At 38.1% G+C, this 24,666-nt stretch overlaps 1 protein-coding gene and 1 long non-coding RNA gene across 2 annotated transcripts; one reads left to right on the top strand and one right to left on the bottom strand.

The window, feature by feature from the left end:
* Positions 1-962: 962 nt before the first annotated feature.
* On the top strand, positions 963-2,232 carry LOC120857736. The gene is made up of 2 exons (XR_005719726.1): positions 963-1,043; positions 1,537-2,232. It is a non-coding gene; the product is annotated as an uncharacterized LOC120857736 (long non-coding RNA).
* A 16,363-nt stretch (positions 2,233-18,595) lies between these two features.
* LOC120857724 (lysozyme C-2) lies at positions 18,596-24,043 on the bottom strand. Its single transcript, XM_040233430.1, has 4 exons — positions 23,867-24,043; positions 22,482-22,646; positions 20,596-20,671; positions 18,596-19,138 (listed from the first exon to the last, which is right to left on the bottom strand). Exons 1-4 carry the CDS (start codon positions 24,000-24,002, stop codon positions 19,072-19,074), a joined length of 444 nt encoding a protein of 147 aa, XP_040089364.1. The 5' UTR covers positions 24,003-24,043; the 3' UTR covers positions 18,596-19,071.
* Positions 24,044-24,666: the final 623 nt, after the last annotated feature.

Here is a 24,666-nt window from a genome sequence, read left to right as displayed (position 1 = left end):
CCCAGTACTCTTTTCCTCTGTCTAGTTGCACCTCTAAATATTTACTGTTCTCTGGTAAAGATGATCTGTTAAGTCCAAATTCCAGCTACTCTTTGATTTACTCATCCTGGCGTTTCTCATAAGTATACATGAAATGTACATGTTAATATACTTGTTTCCTTTTCTCTTGTTAAACTGTCTTTTGTTACACATGTTGTCTCCTGTACAGCTTCTAGTGATGAGGATGGGACAGTGAAAGGCCGGAACACTTTACTGTTCATGGAGACTATAGGTGAGATATGGTTTAATTGACAACAGACCAGTAGAAGATAAGAATCCTTACCATGTCAGTCTCCTAGCTTTCTGTCTAGAGTGCACAGACGAAAAAGGAGGATAACAATTTCTCCTTGTCCCTTCCTTTCCAAATGCACACTGGCAGGAGAAAAACAATTGAAAATAGATTTTTAATTGTGACTCTTGTGAATTTGGTTTTGGTAATCAACACCTATGGTTATTGATTCTTAGCCTCCCAGAAAGAGTCATGTTTTTGTTTGTCTCTGCCGTTTGTCATGAGCATGAAAAACCATAAGATGAGAATCTCCATTTGTTTTGTTTCATATCCTGAGAACTTGGCTTTGTCACCAGTGAGAATACTCCCTCTGGCTTCTGCCACTTGAGGGGTACAGGTTGTCTGTCAGGCTTGCATCAGCAGCCAGCCAGCAGGGAGCCTAAGACATGAAGTGACAGGCAGCCTTCTCTTTATTCAACCATGTGAACACTCAGGGGAGTTTGTTTTAATAAAGAGTCTCAGTTCATAAGGGGCCTCTATGAACAGGCTCTACCTTTGTTGCCTGGTTTGTGAAGGGAAGACTCTCATCCCAGTACCACCTTTCTGGTATTGGAGGTGAGGAGATGAGAGACTTAAGGTGTCTCACTTTGTGAGAGATAGAGGTTTCATTGCCGCCTGAAACACAGAAGGTGTTTGTTTCCTTAGGCTTTCTCTGGGGGGGCTCTGCATCTTGAGAGGGCCACATTTCTTAGGGACACCCCTTGTGTCCATGTGTGTATTTAGTCGCTCAGTCGTGTTTGACTCTTTGCAACCCCATGGACTGTAGCCCACCTGGCTCCTCTGTCCATGGAGGTTTTCCAGGTAAGAATACTGGAGTGGGTTGCCATGCCCTCCTCCAGGGGATCCTCTCAACCCAGGATCAAACCCAGGTCTTCCCCATTGCTGATGGATTCTTTACTGTCTGAACCATGAGGGAAAACCAAAAATATTGGAGTGAGTAGTCTATCCCTGGAGAAGGAAATGGCAACCCACTCAAGTGTTCTTGCCTGGAGAATCCCAGGGATGGGGGAGCCTGGTGGGCTGCTGTCTATGGGGTCACACAGAGTCGGACACAACTGAAGCGACTCAGCAGCAGCAGCAGCAGCAGCAGCAGTCTATCCCTTCTCCAAGGGGAACTTCCTGACCCAGGGATCAAACTGGGGTTTCCTGCATTGGAGGCAGATTCTTTACCAACTGAACTACCCAGAAAGCCCCATTGTGTCCATGAGTAAGCCCTAATATTGGTTTTAAGCCATAAAAAGACTCACTGGTTTGGAGTCACAGTTGAAAGAGGTATATTGAAGATTTGAACTTTTACACCTTAAAAGGGTTTTTGAGAGAGCTTGCATTTTGAACAAAGGTCCTATTGGTACCTATGGGAAGATGAGATTGAAAAGAAAAAAAAAAAAGAAAGAAAAGATAGCTATAGAAGAATACCTTGGTTAGTGTAAGAAAAAACAAAACATTTTCTTAACAAGATTAGGAGGGTAAGTTCAGAAAATAAACATTAAGAGCTGCTGACGTCATTCAAGCAGTTGTGATGTTTACATAAATATTGATAGCCACAAATAGCTTTGACAAAGGTTCAGAAAATGCACAGGAAGTCTGGATTTATTGTCTATTACTCTGTAAGCTAACCCCACCATGTCTAGACCTTCTTGTATTTTGGGACTGCCCTATAAAAAACTTAAAAATTTTAAAATATCATTGAACTATCCTAACCTACTGCTAATGGAAAGAAAAATGTTATAGTAATTAATTATCTTAGATTTCTGATAATAAGCAAATATGCCCCTGAATTCCTTCTCTGATAAACCTTACAGTTCTTTCTCAGTACTTTGGAAATATTGACCTTACCATATCTTTGAAATGTAAGCATCCAAAAAGATAAGTGTTGCTTAAGGCAAACTTGGGAGTGGAAAAAATGATAACCAAGAGAGATTTTAAAAACAAACTTTATTTGATATTTCCATAAGCTCCCTTCCTCCAGATTTTGCCAAAAGCCTCCATAAGATTATCTTTTAAAGACAAGTAAAAATCTAAAAGTCTTATCCACAAATATTGGTAAATACTTCAGCCATTTTAGTGGGTGAACTTAACTTGTTCCACCTGGCAGAAACAATTTCAGTTCAGTTGAGTTCAGTTCAGTCGCTCAGTCGTGTCCGACTCTTTGCAACCCCATGAATCGCAGCAGGCCAGGCCTCCCTGTCCATCACCAACTTCCGGAGTTCACTCAGACTCATGTCCCTCGAGTCAGTGATGCCATCCAGCCATCTCATCCTCTGTCGTCCCCTTCTCCTCCTGCCCTCAATCCCTCCCAGCATCAGAGTCTTTTCCAATGAGTCAACTCTTCGCATAGGTGGCCAAAGTATTGGAGTTTCAGCTTCAGGATCATTCCTTCCAAAGAAATCCCAGGGTTGATCTCCTTCAGAATGGACTGGTTGGATCTCCTTGCAGTCCAAGGGACTCTCAAGAGTCTTCTCCAACACCACAGTTCAAAAATATCAATTCTTTGGCGCTCAGCCTTCTTCATAGTCCAACTCTCACATCCATACATGACTACTGGAAAAACCATAGCCATTTACATCCGACTATTCCCTGTGGCTCAGATGGTAAAGCGTCTGTCTATGATGCGGGAAACCTGGGTTTGATCCCTGGGTCAGGAAGATCCCCTGGAGAAGGAAATGGCAATCCACTCCAGTACTATTGCCTGGAAAATCCCATGGACAGAGGAGCCAGGTAGGCTACAGTCCATGGGGTCGCAAAGAGTCAGACACGACTGAGCGACTTCACTTTCACTACTCTTTTATAGGGGCTTCCCAGATGGCACAAGTGGTAACGAGCCTGCCTGCCTATAGTAGGAAACACAAGAGATATGGGTTGGGTCAGGAAGATCCTCTGAGGAGGTTGTGGCCACCCACTCCAGTGTTCTTGCCTGGAGAATCCCATAGGCAGAGGAGCCTGGAGGGCTACAGTCCGCAGGGTTGCAGAGTTGGGCACAACTGAGCAGCTGAGCTACACATGCACTTGCTCTGTGGCTATGACCCTTAAATGAGAGCTATACGGTGTGTCTGCATTCATCTATATGTTTACATATGTCCATGTATGTATGCAATGTGTGTGTGATATTTTTCTCCCTCTGGATAGTTTTCCTAAAAACTTGTGAAGGAGCTCTATTTAATTGCTTTAAAGAAAATAGAAGCAATTTTTACATTAAGACCGGTCATTTGACTTCCCTGTTGGTTCAGTGGCTAAGATTCTATGCTCCCCGTTCTGGGGGCCCAGGTTCAGTCCCTGGTCTAGATCCCACGTGTGCAAATAAAGATCCCGCATGCCACAACTAAGACCTGATGTAGCCAAATAAATAAATTTTTAAAAATAAAATAAATTAAGCCTTGTCAAATATATTTATGTTACCTCCACTAGCTGCTTGAGATGATAAAATTATAAATTCAGTCTAAGAACTAAACTTACAATAAAAATTATTTCTTTAATGTATGTCAATATGGTAAGGATAAAAAAACCATATATAAATTTTAAGGTTCTTTGCTTCTGTGACTTTTGCTACTTGCCTGGTTTTTCAATAAGAAAAATAAACTGATGGTTAATTTTTAATATCTCAGGAAATTTTCATGGCAACTCAAGCATAATTTTTAAGAACACTGAATTAAATGGATATAAGTGGGAGAAAAGTTTATAAATGAATGTTGCAACCATCATTATACTTTATAAAATATGTCTACTTAGAAAGTTTCCAAAATCTTTTTGTAACATTAACTTTAAATGAAGTCCCTTCATTGAATATGTAAATCATTTCCAAAAAAAGAGAAAATACTGAAACATTAATTGCTAAACATGTTTAAGTTTAAGCTTTTGACTTTTTATAGAAACAAAAGATATTTGGATCTGTTAATAAAATGTTCTTTTGTCCACTTGAAAAAAAATGTACTTTAAAAAGGCATATGTCTCTAAAAATTACAAAATGATATATTCCTGGGAATTCCTTGGCCAACTAGTGGTTAGGACTTTGTGCATTCACTGCCAGGCCCCAAGTTCAATCCCTAGTTGTGAAACTAAGATCCCACAAGCCACACAGCTTGGCCAAAAAAAAAAATAAATAAAAATTTAAAAGAGCAAATAAGACAGAATATATGGGTTCTAGGAGACAGAGTTCTAATACAGGAGAGAGGAAAAGGTAAATTATTGAGATGAAGGGAGAAGAGTCCCTGTGAACTCCCTGGGAAAAAACTTAAAAGATGACCTGGAATGTGAGAACCTATTGAAAGGAGTTTGACTATTTTGGGTAATGAATTAACACATCAATTACTGACTAATTCAAAATTGGGGAAAAAGTATAACAGGCTGTATATTGTCACCCTGCTTATTTAATTTATAGGCAGACTATATTATGCAAAATGCCAGGCTGGATGAATCACAAGCTAGAATCAAGGTTGCTGAGAGAAATATCAACAACCTCAGATATGCAGATGATACCACTCTAATGGCAGAAAGTGAAGAGGATCTAAACAGCCTCTTGATGAGGGTGAAAGAGGAGAGTGAAAAAGCTGGCTTAAAATTATATGTTCAAAAAACTAAGATCATGGCATCCAATGTCATCACTTCATGGCCAGTAGAATGGGAAACAATGGAAGTAGTAACAGGTTTTATTTTCTTGGGCTCCAAAATCACTGTGGACAGTGATTGCAGCCATGAAATAAAAGACTGCTTGCTTGAAATCAAGAGATTAGCAACTTAAAACAAGCATGTATAAATATAGACTCCTAAACAAAATTCTCATGATTGCCACAAAACAAAAATCTATAATAGATACACATACAAAAAGGAACCTAAAAATGAAACTGAAGATAGTCATCACATCACAAGAGAAGAGAAGAAAAGAAGAATAAAGAAAAAACATTACAAAACCAAATCCAAAACAATTAACAAAATGGCCATAGGACAGACATATCCATTTTTACCTTAAATGCAAATGGACTAAATGCCCTAACCAAACGACAAAGACTGACCAAATGAATACAAAATAAGACCCATATATTTGCTGCTTACAAGAGACTCACTTCAGATCAAGAGACTCATACAGTCTGAAAGTGAGGGCATGGTAAAAGGTATTCCATGCACATGGAAATCAAAAGAAAGTCGGTTACAGTACTTATATCAGACAAAATAAAATTTAAAATAAACACTGTTACAAGAGACAAAGAAGGACACTAACTACATAATGATGAAAAACTCAACCTAAGAAGAAGGTATAACAATTGTAAGTATACATACGTCCAACATAGGAGCACATCAATATATAAGACATAAAAGGATGTTGTTGTCAAGAGAAAAGAATAAAAAAAGATGCTTGTTCCCTGAAAGGAAGGCTATGACAAACCTAGACAGCATATTAAAAAGCAGAGACATCACTTTGCTGACAAAGGTCCGTATAGTCAAAACTATGGTCTTTCCAGTAGATGTGTACAGATGTGAGCGTTGGACATAAAGAAGGCTGAGTGCTGAACAACTGATGCTTTCAAATTATGGTGCTGGAGAAGTCACTTGAGAGTCCCTTGAACTGCAAGTAGTTCAAACCAGTCAATCATAACGGAAATCAACCCTGATATTCACTTGAAGGACTGATGCTGAAGTTGAAGCTCCAATACTTTGGCTACCTGATGCAAAGAGCCAATTCATTGGAGAAGACCCTGATGCGGGGAAAGACTGAAGGCAAAAGGAGAAGGAGGTGGCAGAGGGCAAGATGGTTGGATAGTATTATCACTGAATGGAATTAATCTGAGAAAACTCTGGAAGATAGTGAAGGACAGAGGAGACTGGCATGCTGTAGTCCATGGGATCACAAAGAATTGGACATGACTTAGCGACTGAACACCAGCAATGACACAATTCAAACAGGGGTCTTAAACATAGGTATTGTGTCCATTTTACAAATCAAAAAATATGTGTCCCGGAAAGAAAATTCATCTGCCCAAAGACATATAGACAGGGAGTGGGAGAGCTGGGATTTCGATTCAGGTCAGTTCCCTGGCCTTTTCAATTTACCACGTTACTTTGAAGTTGAAGTGAAAGGGAAGGAATTCTATCGCAACACAATTCTCACCCCTTAACACACTGTAACTTCATTATTTACTACGTGTCTGACTTTAGTTACTGATATAGTTGTGCAAAACCATTTTATGTATTTATTTTTGAAGTGTGACTTTCCTTTAAGAGATTGATCTAATGCCAGGAATGCCATGAAACAACTAGAGACTATTTAAACATTAGTTCTTAATGTGTGTACAACTGATAATTGTGGAAAGCTTTGGATTTCTTTGTGTATACTTTCTTTGTACAATTATTTCTGGTATCTTTAAATTTCCATGGTCAGTTCAATTAGAACTTTGGCTTGATCTCACTCTCCTTTTCACAATATGAACAAATATTTCCCTTCCCACATAAGTCAGATTAAAATATCCTTTCTTAATTGACATAACAGTTAGGCCTTCATCACTGAGAAATTATTTTTTAAACACATCGTGAAGCATAATCTTGTTTAAAAAGTGATGGAAAATTTTCCATTTTAGTTGGTTTTTTTCCAGAAGAGTGTTCAGATTTGTTTCTCTGTTAAGTATGAAATAGCCTGGCAAATCATGGAAAAATTAAAATGGACTTATGATACAACCCAGCAATCCACTCTTGGGTATTTACCCCAGAGAAACGTCTTCTTTCCTCATGAGAAATTCTATGTAAGTGTATTCATGGCAACTTTATTCTTAAATAGCCAATAACTGTGAACTATCCAAATTTCCTTGAACAAGGGAATGGTTTAACAAACTGGTGTGTCCAAACCATGGTTGAATACCCAGTGATAATAAAGAAACAAACTATTAATACATGCAACATCTTGGAGGAACATCAAGAAAATCATACTGAATGAAAAAAACAGATTTCAAAAGGATACACACTGAAAGATTCCACTTATTTAACATTCACGAAATAATGTTAAATAAAAGAGACGGAGAATAGAGAAGCAGTTATAGGTGTTAGGGATGGGAGGGAGTAGAGAGTTATGACTATAAAGTAGTGGAAGAGAGGAGTCTTGGGCTGATATGTATGATCAAGTATCTTGATTGTAATTATCCAAGACTCCACATGTGATAAAACACCATAAAGCCACACACACACACACGCACAAATAAGTACATGTATAAGTGGTAAATTTAAATAAGCCTTCTAGATTGTATCAATGTCAGTCTTTTACTTTGGTACTGTACTATAGTTGTGCAAAATGTGAACACTGGAGGAGGCTGGAGGGAGAGTGCATAGGATTCTTCTGTACATTTTTTGTAACTTCTATGAATTTATAATTATTTCAAAATAAGAATGTTTTAAGGCAGCTATGAACATTTTAAGAATATGATTTACTTATAATTAATAATTTTGTCAGTTACACAGAAAAAAACTTTACCTTTGTTGAACTTTACTGAATCTAAAGCTACTATCTTCTCTTACCTTTCATTGAAAACCTTTGAATAGAATTATTTTGACACTTAGAAGCTGATATAACAAAAAGGACCAGTGAGAAATATGTAATTGCAGGTGTTCACAAATGATCTGGACATGCTGTCATTTTAGGAAAAAGAAAATAAGCTGACATGAAAGTATACCCTTTATCTTTAAATTTTTTCCTATATGTGTTGCAGGTTACTTGAACCTCAACATTGTTTTTCTTTTTATTTATTTATTTGTGTATTTCATTTTTATTTTTTGTGTGACTATAAAAAGAACACAGCTGTTGCAAAATTGTAAATAATATAAAATTGTCATACTAATAAAGCTGTTGCTGTGTTGTTAGTCGCTCAGTCATATTTGACTCTCTGTGACCACATGACTGTTCCCTGCCAGACTTCTCTATCCATGGAATTCTCCAGACAAGAATACTGGAGTGGGTTGCCATTCCCATCAACAGGGGATCTTCCCAACTCAGGGATTGAATCTGGGTCTTCTACATTGCAGGCAGATTCTTCACCATTTGAGCCATCAGGAAAGCCCCTCCTACTGAATGCCAAGAAGAATAGTTTTATTTTTTGGTGGTAAAAATCTGAAGCTGATTTTGATAAGTTAGGATAAAGATGGTAAAACCTAGAGCAACTACTAAAAAACCCTAAAAATAGTGAAAAATCATTCAATTAAAGTGCTACATTAGAAAAGTTTGTTAAATGAAAAAATGCAGTAAAGGAAGAATGCTACTGCTGCTAAGTCACTTCAGTTGTGTCCGACTCTGTGCAACCCCATAGACGGCAGCCCACCAGGCTCCCCCATCCTTGGGATTCTCCAGGCAAGAACACTGGAGTGGGTTGCCATTTCCTTCTCCAGTACATGAAAGTGAAAGGTGAAAGTGAAGTCGCTCAGTCGTGTCTGACTCTTAGCGACCCCATGGACTGCAGCCTTCCAGGCTCCTCTGTCCATAGGAGTTTCCAGGCAAGAGTACTGGAGTGAGTTGCCATTTCCTTCTCCAAAAGGAAGAATAGTGGAACAAAAAAACATGAGACGTGTAAAAAAAAATAAAATTGCAGATGTAAATCTAACTATCAATAATAACATTAAATGTGAATGGATAAGAGAATGAATACCGATTCTTCACAAACTTTACCAAAATCAGAATAAGAAACTACTCAACCCATTTTAGGAGGCAAATATTACCCTCATACCAAAAGTAAAGAAAGACATCACAAAAACGGAAAAATACAGATCAGTATTTCTTATGAAGATGGATGTAAAGCTCTTCAAAAAATAATAGCTAATTGAATGTAGCAACACATAAAACAAATTATGCACCATGATCTAGTGGATTTTATCCCAGAAATACCAACTGGCTTAACACTTGAATACAATGCAATACATCCCCTCAACAAGATAAAAAACAAAAATTACATTATCATCTCAGTAGATATAGAAAAAACATTGAATCCTGTACCATTTCCTGATGGAACTACTCAACAAACTAAGAACAGAAGGAACATTTTCAGTCTGATAAAGGATGTCTATAAAAAAAACCTGTGTAGTTAATTTTGATAAACTGAATAGCTTCCCCCTAAGATCAGGAACAAAACAAAGAAGCCCTTCTTTGTTTACCACTTCTATTCAACATTGTACTGAAGGCCCTATCCAAACCAATTAGTTACAAAAAGGATAAGAGTCATCCAGATCAGAAAGCAGAAGTAAAACCATCTTTATTCACAGTAGACATGATCTTGTATGTATTGGGTTGGCCAAAAATGTCATTTAGATTTTTCCATAAAACATTATGGAAAACTATGAATTTTTTGGCCAACCTGATAGAATATCTTAAAGCATCTGTTAAAAACAAACAAACAAACAAACACCTAATAAACAAGTTCAGCAAGGTTGCAGGATCCAGGATCCAGTTATAAAAGTCAGTTGCATTTCTCTGCACTTTTCATGCACCATCCAAAGATGAAATTAAGAAAATAATTCCTTTTACAAATGGAATTACTGTTTATTCTTATTAAAAAATAAGATTATTTATTCTTTATAAAAAAGAATGAGATACTCAGGAATAACTTTAACCAAAAAAGTGCAAAACATACACATTGGAAATCACTAGCCATTGTTGAGAGAAGTTAAGATCTAAATAATTGGGAAAATTTTCATGTTCAAGGACCAGCAGACTTACCATTGTTAGGGTAGCAATATTCTCCAAACTAATCTATAGAGTCAACAAAATCCTTATCAGAATTCCAGTAACTTCTTTGTAGAAACTGACAAGCTGATCCTAAAATTCATATGGAATTCAAGGGACCCAGAATAGCAAAAAAAATCTTGAAAAAGAATAAAGTAGGATTCGCACTCCTCAATTTCAAAACTTACTACAAAACAATGGTAATCAAGACAGTGTGGTACTGGCTAGAAGGGCTAGATTCATAAATACAGATAATAACATATATTGGTTAGGATGCAAAGAAACTAGAAATCTCACGCACTCCTGGCAGGAATGTAAATGGTGCAGTCATTTGGAAAATTGTCTAACAGTTCTTCAAAATGTTAAACACATAGTTACCTTATGATCCTGCACTTCAACTCCTAGGTTTCATTTTAAAAGAAATGAAAACACATGTTCATGCAGATCTTGTAAACAAATGTTCATAGTAGTATTATTCATAACAGCTAAAAACGAAAACAATTCAAATATCCATCAACTAATAAACATGTAAATAAAATGTGGCACATACATTTAACAGGATACATATAACTGAATATTATTTCACCATAAAAAGAAATAAAGTACTGATACATGTTACGACATGGATAAATTTTGAAAACAAGATGCTAAGTGAAAAATGTCAGTTATAGAAGACCACACACTATATGCATGAGTTGTCTAGTTAGGCAATCCTGTAGAGACAGAAAGGAGATTAGTGGCTGGCTACTGTTATGAGCATTGGGGAGAAATGAGAAGGGACTACTAATGGGTGATGAAAATAATTTTATCTCAATTAAGCTGTTTCTGTTTTTTAAGGATCCAGAAAACAAAGACTAGTTACATATAGAGAAACAAAGAGTGAGATTAGAATTCTTATCAGAAACAATAAAAACAATGAAGTCATTGGAGTAACATCTTTAAAGTACTGAAAGGCAAAAATAGTCAACCTAGTATTTTATACACAGAAAAAATATTTTAAAAATAAAGGTGAAGCATCACACTTCTAAATAACACTGGGTCCATAAAAACTCTCAAGAGAAATGAAAATTTTGTTTATACTAAATGAAAATAAAAATAAGCTCATACAAATGTATGGGGTACAGTAAAAACAGTGCTTACAGAGAAATGTATAGCATTAAAGACATGTATTAGTAGAGAATAAACTGTGAAATAAAAAATAAAACAACCCTGAGCTTCTAACTTAGAACCTAAAAGAAGAACAACTCAAACCTAAAACAGAGGAAAAGAAATAATACAAATTAGAGCAGCAATCAGTGAAACTGAAAACAGAAAAACAATAGAGAAAATCAGCAAACGAAAATCTGGCTCTCTGAAAAGTTTAGTAGAGGTTTGATAAACCAAACTAAGTAGAGGCTGGAAGAAGTTGCTGCTGCAGGCATCTCAGCTTTAGGAAGACCGATGGCCTCCAGAAACTGGAAAAGACAAGAAAATGGATTGTCCCTGAACCTTTAGAATGGAATACAGGCCTGTCAGTGCTTTGATTATCACCTAAGACCAGTGATGGACTTTTGACCTCCTGAACAATTTTCCAGAATGAATGGAGAGGAGCAGAACAGAAAATGACTCGGAAATATGGCAGCTTTAAAATCCTGAGCAGAAGCCAGTCTGACACGGATGAAAAGATTTTCTCCTACGGAGGCAAGGGTTGGAAGTAGCCTGCCATGGGGACAAGAGCGCAGGCAGCAGCAGTCCCAGGAGGCAAGTGTTGGCACCAGTCCTTTGAGGAGGTAGCCAGTAGCCCTCCTCAGATATGCAGATGATGCCACTGCCACTTCTAATGGCAGAAAGCAAAGAGGAACTAAAGAGCCTCCTGATGAAGGTGAAAGAGGGGAGTGAAAAAGCTGGCTTAAAACTCAACATTCCAAAAACACTAAGATCATGACATCTGGCCCCATCACCTCATGGCAAAAAGAATAGGAAAAAAGTTGAAGCAGTGAGAGATTTTATTTTCTTGGGCTCCAAAATCACTGTGGATGGTGAGTGCAGCCTTGAAATTAAAAGATGCTTGCTCCTTGGAAGGAAAGCTATGAGCAACCTAGACAACATATTAAAAAACAGAGACATGACTTTGCTGACAAAGTTCCTTATAGTCAAAACGATGATTTTTCTAGTAGTCATGTGTGGCTGTGAGAGTTGGACTATAAAGAAGGCTGAGCATCAAAAAATTTATGTTTTCCAACTGTGTTGCTGGAGCATCATCTTGAGAGTCCCTTGAACAGCAAGGAGATAAAATCAGTCATTCCTAAAGGAAATCAACCTTGAATATTCATTGGAAGGACTGATGCTGCAGTTGAAGCTCCAATACTTTGGCTACTTAATAAAAAGAGCTGATTCACTGGGAAAGACCCTAATGCTGGGAAAGATTGAGGGCAGGAAGAGAAACGGTAAGAGAATGAAATGATTGGATGGCATCATTGACTCAATGGACATGTTTGAGTTTGAGCAAACTCCAGGGGCTAGTGGAAGACAGAGGAGCTTGTGGTGCTGCAGTCCATGAGGTCACAAAAAGTCAGAGATGACTTAGCTACTGAACAAAAACAGTAGCCCCACCATAGAGCTTGTACACTCCAGGACTGAGTTGCCTCAGTTCAGTTCAGTTCAGTCACTCAGTCATGTCTGACTCTTTGTGACCCCATGGACTACAGCATGCCAGGCTTCCCTGTCCATCACCAACTCCTGGAGCTTACTCAAACTCATGTCCATAGAGTCGGTGTTGCCATCGAATCATTTCATCTTCTGTCATCCCCTTCTCCACCTGCCTTCAATCTTTCCCAGCATCAGGGTCTTTTCCAATGAGTCAACTCTTCCCATCAAGTGGCCAAAGAGTTTCCTCAGGCCAAGCAACTAATGGAGAGTGAGAACAGACCCACCCATCAGCAGATGATTGGATTAAAGATTTACTAAGCATGGCCCTGCCCACCAAAAGTGTTAGTCACTCAGTTGTGTTTGACTCTTTGTGACTCCAAGGACTGTAAGCCACCAGGCTCCTTTGTCCATGGGATTTTCCAGGCAAGAATATTGAAGTGGGTAACCATTCCCTTCTCCTGGGATTGAACCCAGATCTCCTGCATCACGGGTAGATTCTTTACTGTCTGAGCCCACCGAAGCAAGACCCAGTTTTCCCCACAGACAGTCACTCCCATCAGGAAGCTTACACAAGTCTCTTATCCTCATCCATCAGAGGGTAGACAGAAATAAGAAGCATAATCTCACATCCTCCAGAACTAAAACCACAATCACAGAAAGCTAAACAAATGATCACATGGATCACAGTCTTGTGTGACTCAATAAAGACATGAGTCATCCTTTGCAGGACCACCCTAGAAGGAAGGATCATGGTGGAGAGTTCTGACAAAACACGGTCCATTGGAAAAGGGAATGGCAAACCACTGCAGTATTCTTGCCTCAAGAACTCCATGAACAGTATGAAAAGGCAAAAAGATAGGACACAAGAAGATGAGTCCCCCAGGTTGGTAGGTGTCTAGTATGCTACTGGGGAAGAGCAGAGAAATAGTTCCAGAAAGAATGAAGTGGCTGGGCCAAAGTAGGAAAAAATAGTCAGTTGTGGATGTGCCTAGTGGTGAAAGTAAACTCCAACGCTGTAAAGAACATTGCATAGGAACCTGGAATGTTAGGTCCATGAATCAAGATAAAGTCAACATAGTTAAGCAGAGGATGGCAAGATGAAACATTGACATTTTAGAAATCAGTGAACTAAAATGGACAAGATTGGGTGAATTTAATTCAGATGACCATTATATCTAATACTGGAAAAAGAGAGTTCCTTGGACTGCAAGGAGATCAAACCAGTCATTTTTAAAGGAAATCAATCCTGAATATTCATTGGAAAGACTGATGAAGTTCCAATACTTTGGTCACTTGATATAAAGAATGACTCGTTGAGAAGACCATAATGCTGGAAAGCAAAAGGAGAAGGGGAAGGCAGTGGATGAGATGGTTAGATGGCATCACCAACTCAATGTACATGAATCTGAGTGAACTCCAGGAGTTAGTAAAGGACAGTGGAGACTGGTGTGCTGCAGTCCATGGGGTCCCAAAGAGTTGAATCTGACTTAGTGACTGAACAACAGCAACAACAAAATTTTAAATGATTTTTTTAAAGGTTCATATAGTGAAGCAGAAGATGTGGCAAGAATACACAGAGGAACTGTACAAAAAATATCTTCACGACCAAGATAATCATGATGGTGTGATCACTCACCTAGAGTCAGACATCCGGGAAAGTGAAGTCAAGTGGGCCTTAGAAAGTATCACTAAGAACAAAGCTAGTGGAGGTGATGGAATTCCAGTTGAGCTATTTCAAATCCTGAAAGATGATGCTGTGAAAGTGCTGCACTCAATATGCCAGCAAATTTGGAAAAGTCAGTAGTGGCCACAAGACTGGAAAAGGTCAGTTTTCATTCCAATCCCAAAGAAAGGCAATGCTCAAACTACCACACAATTGCACTCATCTCACAAGCTAGTAAAGTAATGCTCAAAATTCTCCAAGCCAGGCTTCAGCAATACGTGAACCGTGAACTTCCTGATGTTCAAGCTGGTTTTAGAAGAGGCAGAGGAACCAGAGATCAAATTGCCAACATCTGCTGGATCATGGAAAAAGCAAGAGAGTTCCAGAAAAACATCTATTTCTGCTTTATTGACTATGCCAAAGCCTTTGATTGTGTGGATCACAAGAAACTGTGGAAAATTCTGAAAGAGATGGTAATACCAGACCACCTGACCTGCCTCTTGAGAAATCTGTGTGCAGGTCAGGAAGCAACAGTTAGAACTGGACATGGAACAACAGACTGGTTCCAAATAAGAAAAAGAGCACATCAAGGCTGTCTATTGTCACCCTGCTTATTTAACTTCTATGCAGAGTACATCACGAGAAACGCTGGACTGGAAGAAACACAAGCTGGAATCAAGATTGCTGGGAGAAATATCAATAACCTCAGATATACAGATGACACCACCCTTATGGCAGAAAGTGAAGAGGAACTAAAAAGCCTCTTGATGAAAGTGAAAGAGGAGAGTGAAAAAGTTGGCTTAAAGCTCAACATTCAGAAAATGAAGATCATGGCATCCGGTCCCATCACTTCATGGGAAATAGATGGGGAAACAGTCGAAGCAGTGTCAGACTTTATTTTTGGGGGCTCCAAAATCACTGCAGATGGTGACTGCAGCCATGAAATTAAAAGATGCTTACTCCTTGGAAGAAAAGTTATGACCAACCTAGATAGCATATTCAAAAGCATAGACATTACTTTGCCGACTAAGGTCCGTCTAGTCAAGGCTATGGTTTTTCCTATGGTTTTGTATGGATGTAAGAGTTGGACTGTGAAGAAGGCTGAGTGCCGAAGAATTGATGCTTTTGAACTGTGGTGTTGGAGAAGACTCTTGAGAGTCCCTTGGACTGCAAGGAGATCCAACCAGTCCATTCTGAAGGAGATCAGCCCTGGGATTTCTTTGGAAGGAATGATGCTGAAGCTGAAACTCCAATACTTTGGCCACCTCATGCGAAGTGTTGACTCATTGGAAACGACTCTGATCCTGGGAGGGATTGGGGGCAGGAGGAGGAGGGGACGACAGAGGATGAGATGGCTGGACGGCATCACTGACTCGATGGACGTGAGTCTGAGTGAACTCCGGGAGTTGGTGATGGACAGGGAGGCCTGGCGTGCTGCGATTCACGGGGTCGCAAAGAGCTGGACACGACTGAGCTACTGAACTGAACTGAACTGATGGTTTTTCCAGTAGTCATGTATGGCTGTGAGAGTTGGACCATAAAGAAGGCTGAGCATCAAAGAATTCATCTTCAAACTGTGGTGCTGGAGAATCCTCTTGAAAGTCTCTTGGACAGCAAGGAGATCAAACTTGTCAATCCTAAAGGATATTAACCCTGAATATTCCTTGGAAGGACTGATGCTGAAGCTGAAGCTCCAATACTTTGGAAACCTGATATGAAGAGCCATTGGAAAAGATCCTGATGCTGGGAAAAGCCATATGAACAGCCACTGGAAAAGATCTTAATGCTGGGAAAGATTGAAGGCAGGAGGAGAAGGGGGGGATAGAAGATGAGATGTTGAATGGCATTACAGACTCAATGGAAATGAGATTAAGCAAACCCCAGGAGCTAGTGGAGGACAGAGAAGCCTGATGTGCTACAGTCCATGGGGTTGCAAAGAGTCAGACACAACTGAGCGACTGAACAACAACAAGCTATTTAAAGTAACTATAATCAAATTTTATGGAAAAAGTGGGCTAAGAGCAAATAGCAGAAGAAGAGTACAAGTATTGATAATCAAAAGAAAAAGCACTTAGGATGTCTTGATACCGAAATGAGAAGTCAGACTGGATAAAAAAGCAAAATCCAACTATATTTCATTAAAAAAAAAAAAAAACCTCACTTTCGGGGACTTTCCTGGAGGTCCATTGGTTAAGATTCCACTGCAAAGATGCATAACCTAACCTATTCCAGAGAATATATATATATATAAACTTAGGCCATTTTACACCACAGCTTCTTGAGGTCTTCAAAAGGGTTAAAGTCATAAATGTCAGGAAAAATGTGACGTGATCTAAATTAAAAAACTGGGAAACATAACTAAATATAACACAATTCTGAATTAGACTTTTTAATTAAGAAGGACTTATGGAACAATTGATGAAATGCATAGAATCTGATGATTCAGTTCAGTTCAGTTCAGTTCAGTCGCTCATTCATGTCCAACTCTTTGCGACCCCATGAATCACAGCACGCCAGGCCTCCCTGTCCATCACCAACTCCTGGAGTTCACTCAGATTCACGTCCATCGAGTCAGTGATGCCATCCAGCCAGGAGATCCTAATTTGTCAGTGTTTACCTCCTGATTTGGATGATGTTTTGAGCTTCTGTAGGAATTACACACTGATGGATTCCAGAGCAACTGGGCACTGTATTGGCAGTGTGTTCTCAAACTGTTCAAAAATTTAAATTTTTCAAACTTGCAAATTTTGGGGAAAGGTTGAGATATTTCAATCTCCTGAAAAAGTGGGAAACACTCTATTCTTTTGAAAGTTACACTTCCACAAGAAGAAACAAATAAATGAATAAGTAAAACAGGTCTATCAGATGCTTTTATAGTCTTGAATCCTGGGGCACGGCCACAGTTAAAAATCAAACAGCAGAGATCAGCCAGCCATGAAGAATTGAGAAGGAGCCATCATTGAGTCAGGATGTTAAGGAGGAGAAGCTGAGGACGAAAAAACTTTTCTAGAAGTGGGAAGTAGCTCACTCTGTCAAATGCTGCTGAGAGATCAAGTAAGATGAACAGGAAATAGCTGATCACTAGAACTGGCCCCAAGACATCGTGGATGTAGTCAGGTTGGAGCAGATTTCTCCGAAGTGAGGTAGCAGTCATGTTAAGAAGAGTTGAAAGGCAAAAGGAGTTGAGGACATGAAGTAGATGAATATAGATATCTCATCCCAGAAGTGTTGCTGTTAAAGGGAGCAGAGAATAATATTTTACTTCGAGGATTATGTAGAGTACACTGAGAGCTCTGGAATGTTACCAGGGCAGTTAATACAGTGATGGGGATGATCCAGTGAAAAGGAAAAACTCAGAATGCAGGAAAAACTTAGCCTAAATTGGGGTAGTGAGAGGGCTGTGATGAAGACTACCTGTTGAGACACTGCAGTTGGCAAAAGCATAGGCTCTTTGTCCTGGTGATAAAGGGGAAAGAAGGGAGGATGGACCCAGAGAAAGACATGAGCTCGGTTATGGTGGCGAGGAGGGGAGAATTTTTATGAGGTTGCTTCTGTTCTGCCAGTGTAATGTGAGGCCAGGTCATCTACGGAGATCTGACAGCGTGGAAGACCAGTGGTTGGCATGTGTGCCGGGACTTTGAAATGAGAGAAGTAAATAATGACAGACATTTTGAAGAGTGGGGACACCGATACAGAGGAGTGACTAAGATGACCAGGTAGTCTTGAGGGCCCATTTGGGATTTGTGGTTATGAATTTAAACTGAGGGGAATTCCCTGGTAGTCTGGTGGTTACGACTCCCTGCTTTCACTGTTGAGGGCAAAGATTCAGTCCCTAGATGGAGAACTAAGATCCCACAAGCTGTGCAGCTTAGCCAAAAAAATTTTAAAAGTTAAGTAAGATCTTTCACCATGCTTATGGTTTTTCTCCAGCATATCTGTCTGGGTATAGAAGAGGATGTTGGAAATGTTAAATGTCATTTTTTTCAAAAGGAAAGGAAAGGAAAGTGAAGTCGCTCAGTCGTGTCCAACTCTTTGTGACTCCATGACCTGTAATCTACTAGGCTCCTCTGTCCGTGGGATTTTCCAAGCAAGAGTACTGGAGTGGATTGCCATTTCCTTCTTCAGGGGATCTTCTCAACCCAGGGGTCGAACCCGGGTCTCCTGCATTGCAGGCAGACACTTTACCCTCTAAGCCAACAGGGAAGCCCTTTTTGTTGCTGTTCAAAATATACATAGATATTTATTCAGAGACACTAAATGGCTCTAAACAAACAAAGACAAGGTTTGAATTGCAAAGTTTTTAATGAAAATGTTTGTATTTTTACAGCATGCATCATTTCATATCTGTGGTTAACTAGCAATTATTTCAATAGTTGCAGACTCATCTGTCTCTGAATTTGTCATAATGCTAATGAAATTAAGAAAAAGCAACAGTTCATCTAATCCCTCTTTATATTCCTTCATGATCAGCAAGATGCATAAATGATCTTGCTTTAATTAAGAACTGAATGTACTGGAGATATATATAAGATAATTAAGACAAATATTCACCAATATTAGTTTTACTGGCAAACTGAAAAATATTATAGGCCTAGTGTCAAACAACTAACACATTAGATAAACATCAAGCTTCTTAGAAGACCATATGCTCCTGCTTCTGTAAAACCATTGTTTGCTTGAAGGAATGGTGGTATAAGCTTTCATTCAAATATTACTTCCTTAACATGAAAAAGAGACAAAATGAGCTGAAGAACGATAACTCCACAGTTACAGGGTGCAACCCTCAACATAACTGCTGACGTCATGATCTCGACAGTGACTTTTCCATGCCACCCTGTAGAGAAAGATGAAACAAATTGTAATAAGGCTAAAACATACCTTCCTTGTAAAGTACATACTTCAAATCCTTTGGGAGAACAAAATAGTTCATCAATACATGAAATACAAGCTATAGACAAATGCAAGTATTGTTATTTGTTAACTGGAGATACATACATCTCCACCAGCCCTCACTAGAGCACAGAATGCTGAACACAAATGTGGAGTCCTGTGTTGTTCACAACACAACTGCAGAGTGCATTCCACATTTACTGAATTCCAAAAATTATTTCAAGATATGATAAGGAATTGATATTATTTGTAGAATCTTAAAAACTCTAGAATCCCCTAAAATAAATTGAGGAGTAAAAGAATTAGATTCTGAATCAGTTAAAGTAGATTGTTTCTATGTAATACATTGTTTAGCATAAATCTAAAGCTGCAATTTTCAGTTGTCAGTAGCATATTTTTGTCTTTGAGAATATTTTCTCCCTTCTCTCAGAAGAGTAGGGTAAAACAGCTCTCACCTGGGACTTCCCTGGTGGTCCAGCGTTAAGGACCACTGGACCTTCCAGTGCTGAGGCAGTGGTTCTGATTTCTGACGGTGGGGTGGGAGGCTAGAGTCCCACATGCCCTGGAGTGCTGCCAAAAAACCCCAGTTCTTCCTGAGTCCCACCTTTTTTTAGCAGCATCTAATGGCATGTGGTTCCCTGTCTAACACCCCCTGCGTTAGAAGCACAAGTCTTATCAAAGGACCACCAGGGAAGTCCCCAGTTCTCCTTTTTAATGCTTACCACAAACCATGCTCTGTATCAGAAACTTACATAGTGTTGTAGATCGATTATATTTCAAACAAACAAACAAATATAGGAACAACTCACAGTGAAAGAGATCAGATTAGGAGAAGGGGATGACAGAGGATGAAATGGTTGGATGGCATCACCGACTAGATGGACCTGAGTTTGAGCAAGCTCTCAGAGTTGGTGAAGGATAGGGAAGCCTGGTGTGCTGCAGTCCATGGGGTTGCAAAGAGTCCGAAATGACTGAGCAACTGAACTGAACTTATGGTTACCAGTGGAGGGTGTAGTGGGTGAAGTGAGGGGTGGGAAAGTGAATGAAGGCAGTTAAAGGTACTGCAACATTCTAGGTATACGATAAATACTAGGAATCGAATGTACAGCGTGATAAATGCAATTATCATGGCTATTGTTATGTATGAAAATTCCTAACAGAGTAAAGCCTAAGACTTTTCATCACACATAAATTTTTTTCTCCTAATTCTTTAATTTGTATCCGTATGATATAATGGATGTTCACCAAAGTTATTGTGATAATAATTTCATGATGTATGTAAGTCAAATCATTCTGCTGTTTGTCTTAAACTTCTACAGTGCCGTGTGTCAATTACATCTCAATAGAACTGGAAGGAGGAAAAAAAAAAAAAACACACACACACACACAACAAAAACATACCATGCTGTAATGCCTTGCTCACTGACAATGTGCTTTGCACATGCTACAGCTTTCGCGATGTCATTTTCCATTAATTCTGAAAAGGAGATGGTGAAAAATGAAATCAACATTCATGGAAATTTCTTTTTAAATTTAGGTTCGGCCAGCTTTATTCTCTTAGGCTGAGGAAAGAACAATTAAAAGTATGTTTTAAGAGTCCATGTGTCCATGAATATCATGGGAAAATTCTTTTCCATCTTATTTGACATGAAAAGAAGCATTCTGTGTCTCATTTGCCAAAGTCAATGGAAGCTCTGGGAATTAACTAATGTGATAGAATCTTCTCTTTTACTAGGGATTATAAAATCAAAATAAAACAAGCAGACATGCAGAAACCAGTCTAGCAGTTTTTTGCTCATCAACTCTGTTACTGGAAGTTTATCCTAAAGAAGTACTAAGAGATGCACCCAAGATGTGTATACCAGATGTTCCATAGCAATTAATAAAAGGGGAAAATACAGCTTGAGTGCTTAACAGTGTGATTTGGATTGATAAACTATAGAACACTTTATTAGTGGAATTTATTCATCTTGAAATATAATAAAGATTGGTATTTGTTGATAAAAACAATTTTGTACAATAAAGAGCATATTTTTAAGTCATAAGTTTAGTACAATTTCTGTTTTGTTGAAACACATTGCTTACATGTTCGTATCTGAGTACAGATATATGTAATTTAGCTTTACATTCATGTCCAAGAGTGATGTATATTCCAAAAGAAACCGTGGGTACCAAAAGTTGCCGGTGGTCATACATCTCAGGGTAGTAAGAATATTTACTCAATGACCACATATTGTTGCATAATACAAAATATTTTTAAAGAAAATTAACTGGATACAAAGGAATATTCTTAGACTAATCTTCTCATTAAGAATTTTAATATTTAAAAATTTAACTATAAATTTTGTAATAGTTCTCCAATATTTTATGCACTAAAGATTCCATATCTCTATTTTTAAAGGAACTCAATAGAATATTTTTTTCTCTGCAATTAAACAGATGTGTAAATTAACTTGCTCAAATGACAATATTTATATAGGAACTGTATCTTATGGAGATGCAAGCTAAAGAATTTAGAAATGAAATATCATAATGTTTCTAATTCTCTTTAAATAGCTAAGTAAGAAAAAAAACCCATATATGTAATTTGTTGGGAAGATCCCCTGGAGAAGGGAAGGACTACCCTCTCCAGTATTCTGGCCTGGAGAATTCCATGGACTGTAGAGTCCATGGGATCGCAAAGAGTTGGACATGACTGAGCAACTTTCACTTTCACATATAATTTATATACATAAAAGAAGTAAATATGAAAAAATATTAAAAACTGTTAAAGTACATAATGAACATATTGATGTCTATTAATGTTTCTAATTTACTATTTTTTAAAACATTTCATCATTAAAAGTAAAAATAATTTTTTTAATGACCACATGTATTCCTCCTCTTTGTTTAACTAGTAATTCTTTATTTTCCAATAAAGGAGAGTAGATTAAAAAAAAAAAAAGACGACACAACCAAATTATCCCTAAATCTCCCCAAACAAGATAAGAAAGAGGAATGGTATTGTTCTCTACAGAGCATCAACAAGTCTAGTTATAATAAAGTTATAAGTCATTCCAGAAACTCTTGATGTTAGCAAGAGCAAGTAACCTTTTATCATACCAGCTCTTTAATTTCTTACTTAAAAAATTAGGAGGAGTATAATAGAGAGCTTCTAGAAATTAATATGGAGCTTTTCTAGGCCCCTGATGAGCTCTTCGAGACATTTTCATTTGTATTGAATCTCTATTCTTATAGGTAAAACCAGATGGACCCTGTGTCATCACTCAATGTTCATTTTGTCTTACCGCTGCAGGACACATGACAGCCGTCGACTGCTTTGGGGGTTTTGCCATCATTACACCACCATTTGCTGTTGATCTGAAATATCCCATAATCAGTGCTTTCACTGCTAGGATTGTAGTTTGTAGCTTTTGTGTTATAACCGCTTTCCCATTTGGTCAAACACAACCCTGAAAAAAATGTATTTTTAGTTGAAAAACAACAACTGGACCTGACTTATACTTCACAGACAAATCAGTTCTTTTAAATAATAATATTTTACTAATGACTTTTATAAGTATTAATATAAAGAAATATTTTCCTTGCAAGATATTTTAACACTTTCAGGTTAAAGCATCCTTAAGAGAATTCTTCTATTAGTAAATCATTCTAATGAAACAAGATAATACATTTTAAAAAAACATTAAAATAGCTCTTCCCCTGCTCCCATCCCTCAGGTAAGACTGACCATAGAAGAGAAAAATCAGCAGGGTTGTTGAATGGGTTTGGTCTTTATCAGTAGATGTACATACTATTGGAATAACGCTTTTTATTAAGAAAAATATGTTTCTAGGAGAAAGAAAAATTTTTAGCATATCTAAAGGTGGATTTGGGTATCAAATTAGAATCTGAACAATAAGAATCATAAACTAGGAAAGACTATATCATGCATCTGTCCATCTAGCCATTTGCTCATTCTTTCAAAAATAGTTATAGAGGGGAAATGTCTGAGTTCAATTTGAAAAATACAGTGGTGACCTTGACAAATACGGACTAAAATACTAAAATTTTTACTTAAGGCACATCTTGAATTCTGAGGAAGAAAATGAAAATTAATCAACGAGTGAAAATAATAAAATGTCATTTCTTGGTGCATTTCAGGGATCTATATATGGATATTGATTAAAGAGAAATAGGTTCCTACTGTCCTTGTTCTTGTTTTATGAATTCAATGTAATTTTTTGAAAAAGCATTGTTGTTAAAAGCCCAACATCTTGGTAGGAGTATAAAAATGAGAAAAATAATGCCTTACTCAGGCTTGTAGAACCCAAGTTCCAAACTAGAAATGGCTAGAGACAGACACCAAGGGCTTGAAAGAGATATCCCAGGTGTTGAAACATTTTATCATCAGCCTACAAGTGCCAGCTGGCAAATTTAGTGGCACTAGAGGAGTATAGGGGGACCTGGCATGTTTAGAATGATATAGAATTTGACTCTCCCATTCTTCAATCCTTCACCTGGTACATTTGATTCTAAAGGAGCAAGTTGATGTTTTTAACCATGGTAAGTGTACAAACCCTCCAACAAAGAAAAACCCATTCACTCAAAGTCCCTTGCTCATTATTCATCCTCTGTTAGTTCCACACCTGGTTGGTTAACTGTTTGGAGGGAGAAAGAAGAGTTAACTTACAGTTTGCCAGGCTGACTCCCTTATAGCCATCCAGTCCAAGTTTCTTCAGAGTTCTGGCAAGCTCACATCTCTCAAAGACCTTGCCCTGGACAGCAACAGAAAGGAAGAGAAGCCCCAGAATAACGAGAGCCTTCATGTTGACTGAGAAGCCAAATGTCCAGACTGACCAGGGTGAGCTGGACTTGCTATTTAACATCTTTTCACTCCCCTCTTATCTCACTGGTTTGGTGGCTCCACCTTCCGAAACATGTGGAAAACAGAAAGTTTATTGGTCCACACACTTGTAAAGTTTTCCTTCTTATCTTTGAAGAGAGATATTCTGATATCATAAGAATTAGTCTGCAGAAAATAATGAAATGACATTGCTTAAAGACATTTCTCAGGAAGAACTGGAGTTAGCATTATTGCCAAAAGAGGAACTTCCTCTTATTTTATTATGAAGTTGAACAAGTATAAAGAAAAAAACATGAATGAACATTTTACTCAACTGAAAATGAGCTCCCATCTTTGATTAACATGTATTTACATTAAGTGGTTTTATATGTCTGCAGTATATTGTCTTGACATTTTTCACTTAAAATTATTTTATATACACTTTCCACAAGAACATGACACACTGCCTGTTGTTCTGATCAGTGTATAGCCCAGCATCATGTTGATCACAGATTCCTATACTCACTCTTCTGGTGTCTGTTGTAAATTCTTAATTTATAAGTCAGTATTTTACTATGATCTGTAAGCCTCATGTGAACAACATTCCTAACTCCTTTCTAACAAAGCCTTAGTTCACATTTCCATAT

The sequence above is a fragment of the Oryx dammah genome, unplaced genomic scaffold (assembly GCF_014754425.2).
Source record: "Oryx dammah isolate SB20612 unplaced genomic scaffold, SCBI_Odam_1.1 HiC_scaffold_29, whole genome shotgun sequence".
NCBI classification, from domain to species: Eukaryota; Metazoa; Chordata; class Mammalia; order Artiodactyla; family Bovidae; genus Oryx; species Oryx dammah.
This window is presented reverse-complemented; position numbering and strand designations above follow the sequence as displayed.